General features: G+C 39.1%; 2 protein-coding genes across 3 annotated transcripts; both read right to left on the bottom strand.

Moving 5' to 3' along the window:
- Positions 1 to 17,311, bottom strand: LOC116722105 (E3 ubiquitin-protein ligase MARCH6-like). 2 transcript variants are annotated; one of them, XM_032566247.1, is made up of 26 exons: positions 17,083 to 17,311; positions 15,527 to 15,626; positions 15,280 to 15,353; positions 14,064 to 14,207; positions 13,888 to 13,960; positions 12,543 to 12,723; positions 11,487 to 11,724; positions 11,083 to 11,141; positions 10,459 to 10,491; positions 10,220 to 10,271; positions 10,069 to 10,127; positions 9,910 to 9,990; positions 9,493 to 9,561; positions 9,223 to 9,297; positions 8,933 to 9,067; positions 8,728 to 8,847; positions 7,986 to 8,086; positions 7,718 to 7,891; positions 7,052 to 7,244; positions 6,895 to 6,964; positions 6,547 to 6,728; positions 6,320 to 6,454; positions 4,664 to 4,753; positions 4,092 to 4,224; positions 3,637 to 3,772; positions 1 to 2,830 (listed from the first exon to the last, which is right to left on the bottom strand). In XM_032566247.1, the coding sequence occupies exons 1-26, from the start codon at positions 17,099 to 17,101 to the stop codon at positions 2,749 to 2,751; spliced, it is 2,808 nt and encodes a 935-aa protein (XP_032422138.1). In that variant the 5' UTR covers positions 17,102 to 17,311; the 3' UTR covers positions 1 to 2,748. The 2 variants fall into 2 exon arrangements, with proteins under 2 accessions (XP_032422138.1, XP_032422139.1); XM_032566248.1 differs by having other exon boundaries at positions 7,718 to 7,855; positions 17,083 to 17,310.
- Positions 17,312 to 17,375: 64 nt separating this feature from the next.
- Positions 17,376 to 20,299, bottom strand: atpsckmt (fATP synthase c subunit lysine N-methyltransferase). The gene is made up of 4 exons (XM_032566250.1): positions 19,771 to 20,299; positions 18,205 to 18,342; positions 18,037 to 18,087; positions 17,376 to 17,904 (listed from the first exon to the last, which is right to left on the bottom strand). The coding sequence occupies exons 1-4, from the start codon at positions 20,047 to 20,049 to the stop codon at positions 17,692 to 17,694; spliced, it is 681 nt and encodes a 226-aa protein (XP_032422141.1). The 5' UTR covers positions 20,050 to 20,299; the 3' UTR covers positions 17,376 to 17,691.
- Between the last annotated feature and the right edge of the window lie 258 nt (positions 20,300 to 20,557).

Below are 20,557 nucleotides of genomic sequence, written 5' to 3'. Positions count from 1 at the left end.
TATTCTTAACATCCGTTTATTATTTATATGACAGAATCAACAATCAATTGAACTTTAAGATTTTTTTTTACCTTTATGTTACAGTACATGCCACTGCCTTTTTTTTTCTTTTGCACATATAAAAAAATAGAGATTATTTGCTTCTAGAAATTGAAATTTAACATTAAAATTCAATGTGTCCAGCTCAGTTCAAAGGGACTAAAAAGGTCACTTTATAGCATCTTTCTAAAATATGAGCGTTCCACACAGCAGCAGAGCTACGGGGTCCTGGAAAGAAAGTAAAATTCACAATCTGTCTCGACGGAATAGTAGTAAATACCAGCTAAAATGTAAAATTCATTACAAGGAACAGATGCAAAAGTCATTTTTGTCCTTTAGGTAAAAATCCGGGGCGTCGCCTCCGTCTCTTGGCGTCCGTCTCAAAAAAAAAAAACAAAAGAAAAAAATCAGAAATCCAGCCATGTTGGTGTCGTCACAACAGACTGAAATGATTGCAACCGAAACATAAAGTGCGACACAGTGAAACACGTGGGGGAATAAAAACCTTTTAACTCTTCGTGACCATTACTGATCCGAAACAAATAAATTAAATTAAATGTCTCTTAAGATTATAGAAAACAGCAAAAAAAAAAAAGGGATTTTCTCAAACGGCAGCGGTAAGAATTCAGAGAAGGGCTAGGCCTTTTTCTTTTCTCTTTAGCCTTGAAAAACAACTGAACACTCCTAAAGCATCTCAGCTGTCTGACTTTTTCTCTAGAAACGGTTAGAAAAAGGGGGATAGCAGAGAAATCCAGAGAACTTGGTCACACAAGTGAGAAGCTCAGCGACTGACATCCAGTTCGATTTCATATTCACACGTTTGAAATGAAAACCACATAATCTTAATAAAATTATACACTTAAAAAAAACACAAAAAAACCCACAAAACTGCCATGCAGGTATCAGTGATTATGTCAGGACCGTGTTTTGTTGTTGTGACTGATTCATGAGGTTTACAGATGCGCGTGGATCATTTTATGTGAAATATGATCACGCGCGTACACAAGAATATAAAAGTGTTTAGCTGCCCTTTGCATGAGGTTTGGCCTGTCTGACCAATAGACCGCCCACTGGGGAGCAGCTATCTCTGATTTCTTGCTATGTTGCTGTTATGAAGACATGTGTAGCTTACGTTATGCCAGTTGGATTAAACAAAAAACAAACAAAAAAACATAAGGCCAACGAACTGACCCAGGGAATTCCCAGATGGATCTACCGTCATAAGCATGACCTTACAAATCGTCCACCAAAGACCCACATCTTAAGGGAACATCAGGGGGAAAAAAAACTCTTAAGCAGTTAACAACTTTCTGTCCAAGAAAACTCTGGAGCTCACTGATCACTTCCCAGCTTTACTGTACAAACTTTATGGATCCACAAAGAACTGCACAGTAAAGCTGGGAGCTGAAATTTGCACGCTTGACGTCGTTCAGTTGCGCAGCTCTCGATCCAGTCACTGTTTACTGAAAGATGAGCAGAGCAGCTCAGTTTTACTGAACTTTTCACATTCTTTTTCGTCACATGACGGCCACAGGTTTCCAATTTTACTGGGATAAAATGCGGATTTTACGCACCTGTTCAAATTAGTAAAGCTAACAAATGACTAACAAAACATTCAAATAAGCGTCTAGTAAAAATGAAGAACTAACAGCAGCTGAGCGGAACATAGTTGTTTTTGACCTCTGAGACAAACATCTGGTTAATCTCCTCAGTGTTTTCTTTAGACTGTTTTTTTTTTTAAACTGTTGTCTTTTGAGGGTTTCCAGGCTGGTTTAGTTTTAGCATTTTCCAAGGTACTCTTCACAGAGTAAACATTGGATGACGAGCTGAACTCAGTGCAAATTCTGTGTTAAGAAGGTCAACTTTTTTTTCCCCGAGTACTGGAAAGGATGCTTTGTGTCTCAAACTGTTAGGTAATCAAATGTTTTTGGGCTTAGCCTAGAAGATGCAAGACAGAAGGCAGCCTCTGTCCTCTGTTTTTGCCCACATCTAAAAGGATTCAGTTTTAAAATGTCTAAAAAACTATGAAAATGCTTACCGCTAAAACTCAGTGACATCAGAAAAATAAAAACATGTTCTTCACATTTTTTTGTTACAACTCCCCCGTACCCCCCCTCTCTCTGAGGGTTGTCTTATTATCGACCAATCAGTTTCCAACTCCATCCTTACCTTAAAGATCCTCAGAGTACCAAAGTACACCAACTAAAGTCCAAACATCTCCTTCACAGCTCTAAGAAAATATATATATATACTGTATATATATATATATATATATATATATATATATATATATATATATATATGTATAAAAATGGTGCACACATTTATTCTACAATATGTTCAAAGGAAGCTCAATCTGAGGTAAAAGCTATGCTCATCTGACCTTAATTTCGTAGCAAACTTCCAGGAAATAAACCCCCCCCCCAAAAAAACACCTGAGGAGGCGACTACAACGGAAGGACCAGCGAGTGGATTTTGTAATCCCACAAAGTTTGACTCAAACTGAACAAGATTAAAGACTTTGTTTCGATTCTTTCAACCTCACATGAACATTTATGAGGCAGAGTTTTTGCCTTCGCTTCTTGTCGGCTTTGCTTCCCCGACCTCTACTGTGGGAGAATTCTGGAGAAGAAAGGGATGAGGCTGCAGTCAGAGGTTTTATATGCAGTGTTTGAGGACGGGAGGTGAGGAGCTGCCGCAGTGTCAGACTTATGAGGAGGTGGTGTGAGGGCTGGAGGAGCTCCGGCCCGTCTTCCGCTCGTAGTTCACCAGTCGTTGTCCTACCAGGTATCTGGTGGAGAAGTGAGGAATAAGAAATGCAAAAGGATGTTACTTACAAAATACATCATCTCGCAACGGGGAAATAAATCTGTGCAAAAGAAAATTGTAGTAGAAAGCCATGAATCCTTTCATTTGTTATTCACATTCTAATACAACTCAAGTCTATGGAGAGAAAATGTGAAAAAGTTCAGAAACAAAGAATCGGATTAATCGCGATGAATCAATTTTTGAAATAATACTGTAGTAAAATAATTTCTAAACTCATTGTCAAAAAAAAAGGCTACTTGTTGACAAAATATTTTGGCTGTAACTAAAAATAAAACAGAACTTTACTTTATTTGTAAAAAAGCAAAACTTCGGAAGTGACCCTTTCAGCTTCACCAGGTTTGAATTCACTAACAGAACGCCATGGTGTTACATTTTAGGCAATAAAATGTTTGTTTTCTTATTTTAAAAAGGAAATAAATTGTTTATTTGTATTTTTTAATCTATTTCTAACATTTTATTTAAAAAAAAAAAAAAAAAAAAAGGACAGCACGGGAGCAGGGAAGTTGTACCGTCAGACCGTCAGTTCCCAAAACCACGCAACAACAAAAAAAAGCCTTGTAAAAACACATGCGGTATCAGTTTCAACCTGTGGGACTGTGCACAGTGGTTCAATGATAAATCTGCATAATCCGTCAATAGTTTTTTTTATCCGATTGACTAATCGTCAGAATAATTGATTACTAAAATACCTGTTAATTTCTGACCTAGCGTCCTTTTGCAAGGATCTGTAAGCTGAAAGTAGTTAAACTGATATTAGATTTTACTGACTTGTCGTTTTTGATGTGTTCGTAAAGTCGCTTGAACTGGCGAATCTGAAAGGACAGAAAGGCCAGCAGTACGACCACCATCAGCAGAAACGGATAGATCTTCCTCTCTACCAGTATCTGCATCTTTGGCTGCACTCCTGGAAAACAAAAAGCAGAGAATGAGCAATGGAAATGAGTGGAGTATGTGCAGAAACGATGAGAGCAGTTATCTTAATAAAGCATCAAGCAAAGTAGGGGCCAAACTCAATCACTGGGATTTATTAGCTGGGATTCTGTTGTCATTTATGTTTCACATTTGGCTGTTGAGAAAACAAAAATCTTCCCAAAATGCAATCTGAATATTTATTTATTTTATTTTCTGTAAATCGACATCTTTATAATTTCCTCAAATGCTATTGCAGAGAAGTCTGTTGAAATGGTAAGAGATGAAAGATAAACATCCAGAGCTGTCCTTACCCAGCAGCGGTGTGAGGCCTCTAGATATGGTGTAGGGAACACAGAGCAACAGCAGCAGGAGGCAAATGACGGGGGCGGCCAACCGCCGCACGATGAAGTGAAGGTCGATGTTTCTGATGCCGTTGGCGTACACCTGCAAGGAGGAGCGAGTAAATGCTTACGGGATTCCAAAACTTTCTTTTTACAGGCAAATAAGCGGGGATAATTTGGGATAATAAAAAGAAATTGAAAGAAATTCCAGAAAGTTTGCATCTATTTGTAGGATTCCACTGCAAATACCGAAACTTAAAAATTCAAGATGGCTGGCAGCCGATATTTTAACCGATAGTCTTTCTTAACTTCCTGGAGACAGATGTTTCAAATACAGTTTAAACAGTGGTCAAATCACCACACAGTTATGAAATCAGAGGTTAATCATTAATGATGCAGATAAAATAGGGTGCTTAGTTCTAAAGCACGTCTCTAAACAAGAGGCTTTAAACGTTTTGGCGTCTTGCACAGAGTATTCAAACATCCCTGTTCCTGTTTTCTCCTTCCTGATTGGCAGGAACTTGGCAGAAAGTGAGACTGACCTGCTCTATGACCGCTTTGAGCCGCCACTGGGGGCCCATCAGTGTTATGGCAGCGATGATTTTTGCATGAAGGACTCCCAGAGCCCAGTCCTGCAGCACAACAAGAAGCCTTTCAAGTTAGCACACTGAGACAGTCGCAAATGTTTGTAGTTACTTCGTTTTTAACAAATTCAATGCTGAAAACCTGTTTTCAAGCGATTAGAAGCCAAACAGACTTGAAACCAAAACACATCAACATATGCAATCATGCCTCACTGCTGAGCCCAAGTGGAAAAAGTCACACTTAGACTGCCTAATAAGTAACTGCAATGCAAGAAAACAATATATTAACAAGTAATTTTAGTCTAGTTTCTAGTTCAAATTTTGTAATACAATTGAAATAAGACAAAAACCAACTTACAAGTAACTTTTCAGCAAGAAATATAAACTTGTTTTAAGTCAGTAATTCCTTAATATTGATGAAAAAGTGCTAGTACCAATGACATATTATTTCATTTACAACAAGGTACTTTTCCATGTTGTAAGTGAAATAATCTGCCAATGGAAGTAGTACTTTTTTATCAATATTAAGGAATTATTGACTAAAAACAAGCTACTTTGTTTTGCTGAAAGGCTATCTATGAGTTAGTCTCTTATTTCTAGTGTACTAAGATATTTACACCAGAAACTAGACCAAAAATACTTGGTAAGATTTTGTGGTTTTGCAGTTAGTAAAGATTTTTAAATCTTTTTAAAATTTAAAAAAAACATTGTTACAAAAAATTTTTTTTTAAACTTTATTCCAGTTGTCCGGTGTAAACATGATGATTTTTCTACGGACCATTAAAAAAAGAAACTGGTGGCAGGCTTAGATGTTTAAAACTCTGGAGGTAGTTTGCTTTAGGTCTGTTTAATTTAAGACAATAAAAGCTTCGACACTAATAAAACACTGAATTAGTGCGTCACTGAGCTTCAGTAGGTCAAACGCGTAGAGCTCATATTTTCCACAAAAAAAATCCTTAAACATGAGTTCCTTCTCGCTTTTTAATTAAACATTTTAATATCACCAGACGGAGTTATTAAGCACTTAATAATTCCTACTTTCCAGCACTGCTGGTGCAGATGAGAGATTATCTGACTGGGATTATGAAGCATTCTAGAACAACATTCAGAAATGCAGTTGTAGATATTAGGATTTTTTTTGTTTTGTTGGGATTCTGAGATAAATATTCTAATTTGTGAAGGTAAGCTTTATTTTTCTACAGTCATCCTTACAAAAAAATGGGCTTTAGTATTAACTTGAGTATAAACTAGAGTTTCTAGTTTTCTAGAGGTTGTAGAAAACCGACCCAGTTCTTTTCTGGCATCAGTTAGGAAGCAGCTGTAGAAACGTTCAAATTTATCACCCACATTTTATAAGCCTAAAACCTGGTAAAGTGGACAACTAGTCATTCAGGAAACAAGAAGGAAAAATTATGCTAGACAGTAACTATCAGAAGAAATTCATGTTAAGCTCTTTTGCAGTTCCAAAAAAAGAAAAAAAAATCTTGCATTAAAATTAAACAAAAACTGACAAGTTATGTGAAAATGACCAAATGAGGCAAAAGAAACTGAAATAAAACGATAAAAATGATTACACACTCTGATCCCACCGTGTATTTTACTGTATATTCCTACCTGCCAAGGGTAGAAGAGAGGCGTCTGGTCCATTGGGACTCTGAGAGGAGCGACGACGACCAGGTCAAACAGCAGGCCCAGCAGCAGAGGGATGACCCCGGCTAACATCACGGCTACCACCACCGTCTTAAAGATCTGCGGCCATCAAAAACAATCCAAACAAAAACAATCCAAATTTCACTCGCCGGAGGTTTTTGTTGTCGGCCGCGGCAGAGACGGGACGTTACCATGAGCGTCCACTCTTGAACTTTGACCATGATGACCATCCTGCCCTGCGGCATCCAGGACAGCAGCACGGTGGCGGCGCGGACGGACACCCAGCAGACGTACAGGCCGCTGGCTGTCGTGTACAGCTCATGGACCACTGCGCTGCCCATCCACAGAGACATGAGCCAGCGACCCACGCACACTGAGAGGGGGAACGAAGAAGCATGAAGGATGGAGGAAGAGGAGCGGAGGTCCAACGCAGACAGATAAAATGTAACAACTGGGAGTAAGGGTACTCTGATATCCTTTGTCTAGGTCATTTCAAAGTCATCTGGTGTATTCTGTGAAGGACTAAAGTGAGTGCTTACCTGGGAGTGTAAGACAGATTAGACTCGCGAGTAAAAGAGTCACGCACATGAAGACCACCAGCAGAACGATCTGAACAAAAACATATGAAAGAAAATTTTTAAAAATCAGAGCAACACAACTGACGTGGATTTGTTGAAATCGTCTGTGAAAAGGCACCTTGAGGAGGAAGTGGGGGGGTCGGTGGTAGGGCTGGACCGCCAGAGGACCGACCCGCTGCAGGATGGCTTGGTGGGCGGCGTGAAGCCCCTCCACAAGCCCCGGGTTGCGGTTGTTGTTCAATCGATTGGGCGCGTTGTTTGGTTGGTTGGCGTTGTCTTCGTGCTCCCCCAGGAGGTACGAGTGAAGGTCACTGTTGGCAGGATGTTTATTGCCCAAACACGGAGAAGTAGCGTTCAGTTTTTATGCACCACGAATCTGGAACAAACTTCCAGAGAACTGCAAAGATGCTGAAACACTGAACTCCTTTAAATCAAGGCTAAAAACCCAACCTGGTTTGAAATATTTGATGTATATATGCCTGATGATAGAATTTGACAAAATGCAATGTTTATTGCTTGTTTCAAAATTGGTCACTGGATTATGTGTTTATAGTGTAAAGCACTCTGAGCTGCCTAAGTGATGACAGGTTATACAAATAAATCTTATTCACTACTTTATATACAGTATCTAATCCTATGACAAGAGGACAAGAGAAGAACAAGAACATATGTTCTTGAAAGCAATTTTCAACAAAAACGAAAGCAATTTTCTAACTAAGACTTTCATTTAAACTCAATAGCTTGTTCTACAAAGATAAAAGCTTAGCTTGTGTGTCAGACCTACAGCACATATCCAGCCGTGAAAGTCCAGGCGTGGACGAGACGTTTGAGCCACTGCCGGGTGTGACCCTGCTCCAGTAAGGCAGGCAGGACGACCTGAAGCAGCAGCAGCTCCAGCGACAGCTCGCTGACCGGCGCATCACTGTGGAAGCCACACACCCACCAAGTCTCCAATTCACTACATAATGGCAATATCACTGTTGATAACCAGTCATTTTTCACTTTCTCTATGTGTGAACCGCCAAATGAGGCTCGGTTTGAATTTGCCGCACCTGTACAGCATGACGTTGTAGGGAAGGAAGGCAGGGGAGAGCAGCTTAATGATCCTGATTGGAAGCCACAGCATCAGCAGGACGATGGAGCCGAACACAACCTGGAGGGAGCGTACACACACACACACACACGCCCACACAGTCGAATGTGAGTAGTTGTTCAGACTGATTGGCGAAGGCGCTTCAGCCATCACCCTCAAGTCTGAAGCGTGGGCTGTTTGGTAAAACACACACAACCATCAACAACATCAGCAGCGTGACGAGGTTAGCACGAGGTAGAGACAAAGAGAAAGAGAGAGGTCTGATCGCCACCAAGGGAGAACTTTGAGTCTAAACCAGAGCAGCAGCATTTATGCAGACATTAAATTACAAGCAGGTGGCCTTTATTTGGGATTGGTTGTAAACAGACAAGTCACAGTAGCAAATTTAGCTGGACGATAAATTGTTATTGCGATAAACGATGATGTTGTTTGGAGAACGTTTTCAAGTAATGGTGACAATAACATAAAAGCACGTTCTCAAAAGGTTAATAAACTTTATATTCTAAAGAACATTTAACACTGGAACTGGAAGACATTTTAAATATCCAAAATAAATAAAACAACAAATAAAGTGAATTATGAAGATTCATTAAATGAAAATTATCCTTCAGGCAAAAAAGGACTAGTTGAAGCCAAAGCATCAAACTGAGTAAAAAAAAACAACAAAAAAGGCAAATCATGTTTTTTTTTTTTTTACTTACCACTGATAGTGTGAATCTCCGGAGGTGCCTGTAGATTGGGAGGTGAATCATCTCCTGCACTGGGTTGAAGTCTGGGTCGTTCAGGTTCCGCAGGAACCACAGCACACCTGGGCGAAGAACCTGCACACGCGCAAACCAAAAATGTACCTTGGAGGACGCCTTTCTCAAACACAACTCTTCACACGTGCGAGTGGGTGTGGCTTACCTCTCTGAGCAGAAGGATGAAGGAAGCGAAGTAAAAGACGTACACCATGCCAACCAGCCAGTGGAGGAACATTGTTGTACCTGGAGCGGAGTCGAAACTCTGCTCTCTGTCCTTCAGCGTCGCATCAAACATTTCCTTTAATGAAAATCATTACTTTTTAGTAATTATAAGGATTTAGGCTAAATGGCTTAACATTTAAACGCCGTTATTTTAACAAAAAGTTTCACGTTGCCCAGGATGCAACTGAAGCAACACGACAACAATGTTTTCTTTCCACTCGTTTGCTTTACCAGTGAACAAATGTCAAGCCACCAGCCGCAAATGAGAGGGAACAAGCCGATCTCCATGACAACCAGAAGGGAAACCTGAGAGAGAGGGCAAAAAAACAAACAAACAAAAAAAGTCTCGCAATTAAAGTTTGTTTTCATATCATTAAAATTATCCAAATTGCCTTTGAGATTGAAAGCTTTGCTAGCAATGAAAGTAAGTGTGTGTGGGGGTGTGTGGTGCGTGTGTGTGTAGCGAGAGATGGAGAGCAAGTGTTTCCAGTGTTTCTTTACCTTGACAACAATGTAGCAGACACCCAGCAGGCGCCTGGGCCGCTGGAACTTGAAGAGGGAAGCCAAAGCCTGCAGTAGCCTCATTTAAGGACTTATACAGATGGACAAGAGAAACCTGGATTTGAAAATGTTTGAAAACTCTCCTGCTGTTATTTGCACTTCACAAGTAAAAGCATACAGAGCACAAGCTTCTGCGTGTTGATCAATTCGATAAAATCCCCAATAAAACACACTAGAGTTTGTGGTTGTAATATGAAAAAATGTATCCAAGCGATGCAAATACTTGAAAGACACTGTACGACAGGAATACTGACTCAAACTGGAATTCTTTTGGATAAATGTTAAAGATTTCAAGATTTTGTGACAATCATTTCCAAAAAAAAAGAAAAAAGAAAAAGTGCAGCATGAAGAGGATACATGGCAGACTACGAGAGCAGCAGCCAGGAGGATGTACCCCACTACTGTGGTGATGAGGCCGTCGAAATGTGAGGCTTTGACCTGCAGATAGAAAAAATAATAATTTTTGACCGTCCCGTCTAGGCAGAAGTTCCTCATTGTGTATTCTGGTGAACTTACATAGTCTTCAAAGCCCAGCCCGACAACTGAGAAATGGCCAATGTGGTATGGGCAGAAAGCTGGAATAAAATGCAGAAAGGTTCTCATGTCATTAAAAGAGACAAATGTTTGTCAAAGCTTGTGATTCCGTATAAAGACTGACTGAACTCACCAAACACCAAGATGAAGAGTGTGTTAAGAGACACCACCCAGAAGACGTGTTCCTGGAAACGGACACACAACAAGGTTCACATTTAACGTAATTTACACGGCTTAATTCAGCACTGAAGTTCTCATGGAAGCCTTCCATGTTAGAATTTTTGGGCCCTTTAAAGATGCATATTAATCTAATTTACAACAAGATTTTAAATGATGTGTGAAGAAGAAGTGCAAGAAAAGCAATGCACCTACCAAGAAAACAAGGGAACCATCTAGTCCAAGCATCTGAGAAACAAATGGAAAACAATACTAAAACTTAGCCAAACTAAAACAATATGTCTGTCAAGTTCATTCCGTACAGTACAGTTCATTCCGGCTGCCAGAGAGCAAGAGAAAGCAAGCCGTACAGAAAGAAGCTGTTTTATCCATTTGACCTTTCAACCTCTATTGGAGAACATGTTGGATTTAGAAACATTGGAAAGTTCACAGTTGCTACTCTACTTTTTCTAGATGGAGACTGCTGTTTTTCTAAAATGCTAAGACGCTAAAGATGGTTTAAGATGTCAGTTCTGAAATTATTGCCTTAGTTTTCAAAGATGATAAAAACCTTATTTTAAGCCATCATGTTATAGCGTCTCTGCTCGTAAGGCGGATAATAATGACTTTTCACAAGAGCAAGCAGAAAACAAAAAAAAATCTATTATGATTTTTAAAGAAATTAGTTAAAACAACAAGCAGAGCTCGGAAATTGGCCACAGAATCTCTGATCTCTGCATTTCCACTAGTAATGGAGGCTATTTCTGCGCAATTTAAAAAAAGAACTTCAAATAAAATTAAATCAAGGGCAGCAATAAAAAGGGAAATAAAGATTCCTACCCTTTCCCAGGTCAGCTCCTCTGCTGCTCGGTCCCATTCCAGGGCGTTCCAGTTCAAATCTTTTGAAAAGAAGGAAGATACTTAAAGAAACAGGAAGTAGTACTGACAGCCTACTGAAATTTTTTTATTTTTTGTAAATATTATGTATACTGTTTTAGGCACGTTGAGTTAGAACTTAAATTTATCCAAAGGTAAATCTCAGAACTTCTATGTGCTAAGTTCAGCTAATCCCAATTAGCCATACACCCAACTTGTCATCACTTTCCCAACATTTACAGAAGTGCAGTAAAATCCCAATGAGCAAGAATTATAAAAAATGTGTTTGAGCGCTGAAACATAAGCATCACAAAACAGTTTTTTTATGGAGCAAGCAAAAAAATAAAATAAATAGGATCTTTCCTCACCCTGCCCTGCATTGTTGGCATCAGCGGCGTCCTCCTCCCTCCCCTCTTCCTCGTCTTCCTCTTCATCTTCTTCCCCGTCATCATCCTCGTCCTCTCTATCGTTGTCGTCCAGTTCCGCTTCGTCGCCGGCTTCCTGCTGATTGGCCCGGTCCGGCTCGTCGGGGCCGTGCTCTCCGGGGCGTCCTGCCTCGTCTGCGGCAGCCGGGACATCGGCTGCTGCGGCGTTATCAGCCGGATTCTGCACAGCCATGAATTGTTAAAAAAACGAAATAAACGGTTGGGACTATGCAGCAGATATATTCATCCTACAGTGCAAAAATATCTAACTCTTACCAAGTCTTTTTGTCAAGTTTCTACAGTAAATATCTTAGAAAACTTGAAATACGGCAAAACAACCTTACAAGTAACTTTTAAGCAAGAAATAGGAGCTTGTTTTAAGTCAATAATTCCTTAATGTTGATGAAAAAGTGGTAGTTCCATTGGTAGATTATTTTATTTATAACAGGACATTTTCCCATGTAATATGTGAAATAACCTGCCAATAGAGCTGGTACTTTTCCCATTAATATTAAAGGAGTTATTGACTTAAAACAAGCTCCTATATCTTGCTGAAAAGTTATTTGTAAGTTAGTTTTGTCTTATTTCAAGTTTTGGGAAATACGTGTTAGGATTTAGATGTTTTGTAGTGTATTTGCATACAGAAAATATTCAGCTTCCTATTTCCACATCCGCCAGCCTCACTTTCAGATTTCCCAGTGGAGGGTTTCGTTTTAACAATTCGAAACTCGCTTCAACGAGGCCTGGAGTGGTTGTAGAAGAGCTGCACTTAAATGTAACCTCAATTCCAATAATGACACTTTTTTTGGGGGGGTGGGGTGATTTTACCAACAGTTTTCCTATCATTCAGAACATATGATACACATTTTTCAGATGGGTTTGCTATTGTGGCATCTTCACGTAGGAAAAACGGGGAGTTAGTTGAACACATCCACATGACAATCCCCATGTGCAGGAAAATCAAAAAAGTAGCCGACCCGCAGCATGAATGGCGCTCACCTCGTTAGCTTGTGCGGGACGGTTGGGCTGGTTTGGAACCAGAGGGGGTTGATTCGGCTCCAGCCACTGTGGGGCTCCACCGTGGACAATCTGCTCTCTAAGCCACACCAGGCTGATAAAGGCACACAGCGTGCAGGTGACCACGAAACAGCCCTGGAGGCAGTCGGCGAGCAGGTTTTGCCTGCAAAAGTAAAAAAGAATTTGAAATGTGCTCCACGATTCGTCTAACGAAGGGAGAGAAATAACTAAAGGTGGTGGGAAGATGAAAACACTGGTGAAATAAGCAATTAGAGGGAAAATTGGTAGTTGGTTAGGACAACGGAGCAGAGGGGTTTCTATACATATTCACTTTAAAATTCCAGACTTACTATAAAACTAAGAAAAAATAACTTTTTATAAACGTATTCTTTTGGTCAAATGATTTATAAAATTGAGCCTAGAAAAAAATATTAAAAAGTATTAAAAACACTCCATTCATACTCTTTTTTTTTTTCTAAACTTATTCAGAACTGGAAATACTTTTAGTCTATTTCTACACATTTTCAGACTGAACAGGAGTTAGTCAGGCATTACAATTACTCAGTGCAACTTTTGAATCTGGTATAACAAACAAAAAATAATAATCGTATAAAGAGCAGCTTTTAATTTAGCATGCAAAAAAAAAAAAAAGAAGGCAGTCTCAGGTTTCATCACTCATTTGCTCTCTGCAGGTAATTTTTTTTTTACATTTCTTTCTTACTTCTTACTTAATAGCAAAAAACAACAAAAAATAAATAAATAAAATTTCTTCAGTAAGATTTCCAGTGCTGATAGCCAGTGGCGGTTTTTTGATACGGGCAGATGCCCAGGGCGGCATTAGAAAGGGATGGGTTGCCCAAAAACTGGAAAATAAAATATCTGTTAGCTCTACTCTGAACAAGTTTGCTGCTAATTATATGTCTGTGCAGTGGAGTAATTCAAACTCAAATTCGGAAATACTTTATTGATCCCGAAGGGAAATTAATTGTTGAAAAAAAAAAAATTAATGTTAAGTTTCTGCTACTTGCTGCCGAGTATTGGAAGTCTACATTACCTGGTTTCTGCTGAAAGAAAAGCAAAATCTGATAATTGCTTGTGTTTTAATTAGTTGAGGGTGGCAGAAGGAGGGACGTGCCCGGGGCACCATTCCTGAAAGATCCACCATTGCTCACTGCCTTAAAACCGTCTGATCAAAAACTGTCTTAGTCTCTTTAAAGAATGGAGGAATGAATTTCATCACTGGTTTTTGAAAGCTCAACAACACGATGGCCAGTGAAGAGCTGCAAAAACCACAAACAGGAAGACAAACTCAAGGACAGACACTTACGTGGAAAGCATATCTAATGGCAGGGTAAGAAGCGAGCTCACGGAGCCGGTAAACAAACACTTGTAGATGCGACCTGGCAGGAAGACACAAACCGTCAGTAAAAACAGTGCGGTAAAAGCCTGTTCTCAGTTCTTCTGTTTATTTTGAGTTGCTTTTTGTTTGTTTTTGGGACTTACATGCGGTGAGAGGCACAACACCCAGCCAGGCAAAGGCCACCAGAGTGTAGTGGAACCAGTATCTGATGGCCGTCCCGATACTGGTGACCAGCCCTGCAAAGATGTCTTGGACAGGTAGATGGGACGGCATGTCTGGAGAATAGACTGGAGAATAAAACGGAAGAACAGATATTTATAACAGATATTTAAATGTCTCCAATGCTGATTAACCTTTTCACATTCGGACATGTTACAACCACAACTTTTCTTCTTTTTTTTTTTTGCCGTGACAAACTGGTACAAATTGGCACATAAAAATAAAGTGGAAATTAATGGTGGTTTTTTTGTTGCAACAAATAAAAATCTAAAACGTGCGGTGTGCATTTTTATCCATCCACCTTTTGCTGCATTTTGAGTTCCAAGTACGGATGCAAGTCGAATATTGGCCTCCTTACACTGGCTGCCCGTTTCATATCTAATAGATTTTAAGATTCTTTTAACAACTTAGAAAGTTTTAAATTGGTTAGCCCCTCCTTGTCTTCAGGATCTTATTAAACTGCATTCTGTGTCCAGAACTTTAAGATCAAATAATCAGCTGCTACTGAATGTTCCTCGGACTCCACTTAAGAGAAAAGGAAATCGGGCCTTCTCCGTTGCTGCTCCTAATCTACCTTTCCAGATTAAATCTGCCCACAGCCTGGATCATTTTAAATTGCTTCTTAAAACTCATTTTTATTCTCTGACATTTAACTGAGGCCTGATACTGTAGCTCTTCTGTTCTGATGGGGTTTTTTTTTGTTTACTTATTATTAATCTACTTTGACATTATACACATATTTTTTTCTTGTATTATTGTTTTTTCCTTTTCATCAACTTATTTTATGATCATTTTTGTACAGCACTTTGGTGCAGTTTTAAACCTGTTTTTAAAGTGCTAAATAAATCAATTTGACATTGACATTTTACCACGTGTATCCATCGTAATTTTATTTGCAAAACAACTCGAGCTCAGTCAGGTTAGGAACACGAATTGGGAAGGTCTTTTCATGTGGCTTTTGGTCTGGACTTTGACTGGGCCACTCAAACACATAAATATAGCCTCGATCTAAACAACTTGAGTGGCAAACTTAAAAAGGGATTTATACATTTGTATTTGTCAAAATGTGAAAAAGTTGAAGGGGTGTGAATTCTTCTGCATGGCAGTGTTTTTTTCTCCTTTATTTACAGAACGACTCACTTGGTGTAAATGCAAACCTGTGTTTGCATAATTCACAGTATTCTTTCCGACTGTGTTTCAGCCACTGCAGTAGGCTGTGAAGACAAAACACAACAGGATGAGTTCAACAGCATTATTCGTTCTATCTTTGAGTTTGACGCTTAATATGACTTATGCGTATTTAAAGCAACGGCTTGACATCGAGAGCAACAGAAAATAGAGCTGAATGCGCCTTCATTAGAGTGTATTAATGTTTTCACACTCGTACCATTCCTGATGGATGAACTTAATGCTGCCAGTGCAAACACAAGGGTGGTAGAGAGGCTTTTCCTGGGTGCCCTCCGAGCGACACACTCGACAAATGTCTGCTGTAAAAGGCATACAAAAAACACAAATTAGGAAGGTTTCAAATATTTTTGTCAAAATTACTTCGACACGGCATTTCTCTCTGACAGATCATCTACAATCAGCAGAAGTTCAATAAATTCTTGAGTGGCTTTATTGCACTTTTTTTCAATAGTAAACACATAAATTACTTGAACAGCAGAAAACTATAAATAATTCAGACTTTTAGAGCCAGTTTACGTTCCAAGGGTCCAGTTCTTTCTGACACTGGAGTTGTCTGGAGACTATAAAAGTATTTCAATTTCTTTTCATCCATGTGCATTCAATCAGCAAGTCAAAAGTACAAAAATACTAACATGACAAAGTCTGAAATTCAGGACTGACTTTGCAAATCAAAGACACGGTAGGCCACTTTTAGGACATATGTATAGTGTTATTACCAGTTATTTTAACTGTCAAGTTGTTACTATTATCATTGCTATTATTTATTAGACTTCTGAACTTTGGGGGTAAATGGAAGGAAAACATTGGAGAATCAAACATTTTCTTGTCCACAGCTTGATATCAGCAACTCGCATACTTTTCCAAGACTGCTTAGAAACTCCGTATTACCTGAAAACTCAAACCTTGAAGCCTAAAAAATGTAAATATATGTGCTGTAATATTTGGCAGGTGAAGAGGACAGGGCAACAGCGCCAAACTATTAATTCTTGGATTACCCTTTGTAGTTCAGTGACCAAAATAAAATACCTATAATTAGCCGGTGACGGCATTTAGAATGCCCTGGGTGGTTATCCGCTATCGACTACCAGCGTCAATGTCAATTTATTACAAGTCAGGCATAAGGGAAGCAAGTTGGGCGTTTTTAAAGATTACATAATTATGTAGTATGTAATGTAGCATATCTGTAATACCCGAGTAGACCGATTAGAAATCAGCATCAATCTGGAAATGTAGCATTTTCAACTGTAACAAGTACAGAAACAATACAGTGTTACCTAATTAATCGTATGCGTGGCTGGCTTCTTACTGTACCTTCTTACTGTACCTTCTTACTGTACGTAACCGTTTGATAACGGTGCAACTTAATCAACGTTATCTTGAAAAAAACCATAGAGAAACTTTGCACGGGGTTATTACAAGAGTCCATTTGTATTTCGTATCTATTCGAGGGGTTTCAAGCGGAACCTTTCGGTATTTCATATCATGTCTCTAAATGTCAAACCGCAGCAACCTAACACAGCTGTTGGTATTTACAGATGGAAGCTAATACCCGTTAGCTGCGGAGCTAACACTAATTGGCTAACGGTTTCTTACATTTCACTCAACACTGTCCATCTTTACAGGACGCATAAAGCACTCCTTTGACTCTGTCGTTGGTTCAGACCTACTAAAGCCACGACGCGCGTAGCTTCAACACGAGCGGCATGATAAGTTGCAACACAAAATTAGATCATTTTAAGTTTGAACATTAGCTACCTTCTTCTGCGGTGTCCATCTTGGCTGGCTGCTAAGCTCCACACATGCAGCCCGACGGTGGGGTAGAAAAGAGACGGCCGTCAGCTATCTCCGAGTAAACATTTTGGCACCGTGTTTACTTTCAAACGGCCAGAATAACATGCGTTTTTAAAACAAATAATTCGTACGCTTCTTGATCGTTATTCGGCTAGCAGTCACTACATACTCAAAAGCGACAACACGTGGTAGTACGGCTTATTCACCACTAGATGGCACCAAAGAGCAATGAGACACTTTTTTTTTTTTTTTTTTTACATTACAGCATTTGTTTTTATTAAATACACACAAAACCAACTAATTATACAAGCATTAATGAGAGTAGCACTCTCTGTTGCTGTGAGAAATACAGCTTTCTCAACTTACCATCACTATGTTTGATTTAGAGTCTCGTTTTGAACACAAGATAATTCATTTCAAAAACACATACAAAAGTACTCATGTCATCCAATTTTCTTCAGAGCAATTTTGGATAGGGATGCCGTGGGCAGCTAATTTAAAGTATATTTTTGCAAATAACAAAACAAACAAAATAACAAAATAAATAAGCTTTAGGGAGCTTTAGGAAACATCTCATGAGTGTGGAGGTGATTTTTGTTCTAACAACGTTTTGCCCGTTTTTCTGTGCAGATCTGAGCGAAATGTTTTGGCGTCATACACCCACACGGTGTCTATGCCTTCCCCCTCAGTGCTTTCAGGGACCCATGTGGGAAAGGGGAAGCGGCAGGCGACCACCTTGGCTGAACTTGGCAGCTCATTTGCCAGCTTGTCCTCTAGCTGATCCATCTGCAGTCATGGAAAAAAAAAAAATAACACAAAACATATTAGGGATTTTGAATACTAAATACAAGCAACATCTTATTTTACTTGTACAGCAATTTCACCCGGCAAGATTTTATCCCAGAGTTACAAACTCACCATTTGAGGAACTCCAAAAATAACAACATTGGAATACTGAGCAAAGCTAGCCTGTCAAGAAGGACAAAAAACATTTGGGTTTTAGAGAGTAGAATTAAATAGTTTTACCGTTTATTTGTCACACTAAACGAACACTCGTACGCGCTCCACTAATCAGGAGCCACCAACCTTCCACAAATCCGAGATGTGAAAGGAGGTGGAGCGGTGGACACCATCTGTCCAGGCTTTGTAGCGAGAATACCAAACCAACCAAGGGTTCAGCTCCAAACCAGAAGCCTGAAATCCACACTTTGCTGCTGCTATCACCTGCAAAAAAAAAGAGAGAGAGGAGACAGCAAAGTTAGAAGTGAGCTAATTTTATTGCTTTAATAAGTCATAGTAGAAAATGGAATAAAGCCATTGTGTGTCATAAGTGGACTTTTCAGCTGCTGTTGGCTTCCCGCAGGACAGAATGTAGCAATACTGAAGATAATTAAGGACAGCCATTCAATTTTTTTGTTTTAATTTCCTAAAAGGGGAGAAACCATTTTCTGGCAGGATGACAGACTTCATTATGTGAGATGGTCATATTCTGCAGATTGACATACTTTATTCATGAATTAAATAACTTACTGGTGAGGCTTCGAATTCTGAAAACAAATGAAGTAGGCTATCGGTTTCCACCTGCCTGCAATTTCATTCTTTAACAGACTTGATGAAATTAACAGAAGCTAACTAACTGAAAAAAGAAAAAACAAACCAGACCAAGTTAAATTGCTTGAATTGGCTATTTAGTCAACAAACAGGGGATAAATTAAAAAGTACTTTGTCTGATCGAAGTCTTCTGTTAAGTTTTTCATCTCAGGAAAACTTCCTAGGTGTGCTATTGAAATAAAATCAAATGATCAGAGTAAGCTATTATTTAGCATTCTGGGCTGTTATGCTTGCAATATATTTGGTGACACATGTTGCCTAATGCAGGGTAAAAAGGTATTAGAAGGTAAACGGGTGAAAATTACAAGTAAGTTGTTTTAATTCCAAAAACAGCAGACACCATTCAAAAATGTTTTTTTTTTATCAATAAAAATGAGCAGTTGAGACAGATAGATCAGATTTTAGTTCATTTGTTTACTAAGCGCGTGTATTTCTCACTGAATTCACCAACATTACTGTATATTTTCTCAATGTAGTGCAGTTGCAGTTCAAATACATTAAGATTACATGCATCTAATTCAATTCAAAACTACTTTATTAATTCCAAAGAGAAATTAAAAAAAATTCAGTCCATAAACACATTAAACAGCATGTAATCAGGAAAGTTGTAATTTCTCCATTTTCTGTTAGATTTAAATAAAAAACATTGTCACCATCAAAAAACCTGGAATAGACTTCTGTGGGTTTACAACTTAAGGTTAAAGTTTTTAGAATATCATTTGTTCGTTTTTTGCTTCAGGAGGCAAAAATGATCAGATTATATGGATATAACCCACAATTAATTTACTCTCAGGATCTTAACATGTTTACTTTGAAAAAGAATGGTGACATTCTCTTTCACTGTTTAAAATTGAGAAAATATCAGAATAAACGGACTATTACAAGTCCAAATGGATTTCTAATGGTTCCCCCTGTTTGTAGAGCATTCATGGGAAATTGCATGGTGACTGTTTTAGACAAAAATAAATAAGTAATAAATAAATAACCTATTTTGTATATATGTATAGAGACAGACAGATGGCAGGGCCAATCTGCACTTACTATCCTTCCATCTCCGCTGCCGATGTCCACCAGAGTTCCCGTTCTGGTCCGCAGCACCCTGAGAACGTTCTCCACCTGAGCCGTGGTGGCTGGAACAAACGGGAGGCAGACTCTTCTGAGGGCAGGGGCAACAAACGGAGCGGCCACCGCGTAAAGAGCGACCAGCGACCCTCCAACAACCCCGGTGACGACCAGCCCGAGTCGACTTCTTCTCCGTCTCCCCTCGCTGACAGCTCCGCTGCCCTGTCCAGTGTCCAGAACCAGCTCGTGTTGTGACATGATGCTAGCTCCCCCAAGCTAAAAGTCAGCTAGCGTTAGCTAACCTCCAAACAGAGAAGTTTTTACTAAAATGTTAGTAGATATTTAAAAATTCCACTACGTAAAAATCCAAAAGTAGATATTTATCAACCATCGGCCACTTTTAATGTCCTTCTACAACCGATAAGAACTGAATTAAATCTAGTTTTTTTTTTTCTTGGGGATTTGTTTAGGCTCTGATTGCAAGCTGAGTGGTACATGACTGCCACCTGCTGGTGTGGAATAGGTTTCGCAATTGTTAAGCCTTTTAATTTCTCCCCAGTTCATTCTTCCACTGACATCAATTTTTGTTGGTTAATTTTATGATTCCACTACAATATGACCCTTCCATAAACTACTTTTTAAAATAACTTTTTCTCTTGAAAAACATAATGCTTCAAAGTTTAAATGTCCTTCAGATGTATGAAGTATTTGCACAAAAAGTCCAGTACACTTTCTCACGTCTAAATGTACGACTATTCACAATCAC

This window comes from Xiphophorus hellerii, chromosome 6 (genome assembly GCF_003331165.1).
Source record: "Xiphophorus hellerii strain 12219 chromosome 6, Xiphophorus_hellerii-4.1, whole genome shotgun sequence".
Classification (NCBI taxonomy): Eukaryota; Metazoa; Chordata; class Actinopteri; order Cyprinodontiformes; family Poeciliidae; genus Xiphophorus; species Xiphophorus hellerii.
Note: the sequence above shows the minus strand (reverse complement) of the source record. Positions and strands in the feature narration are given on the sequence as shown.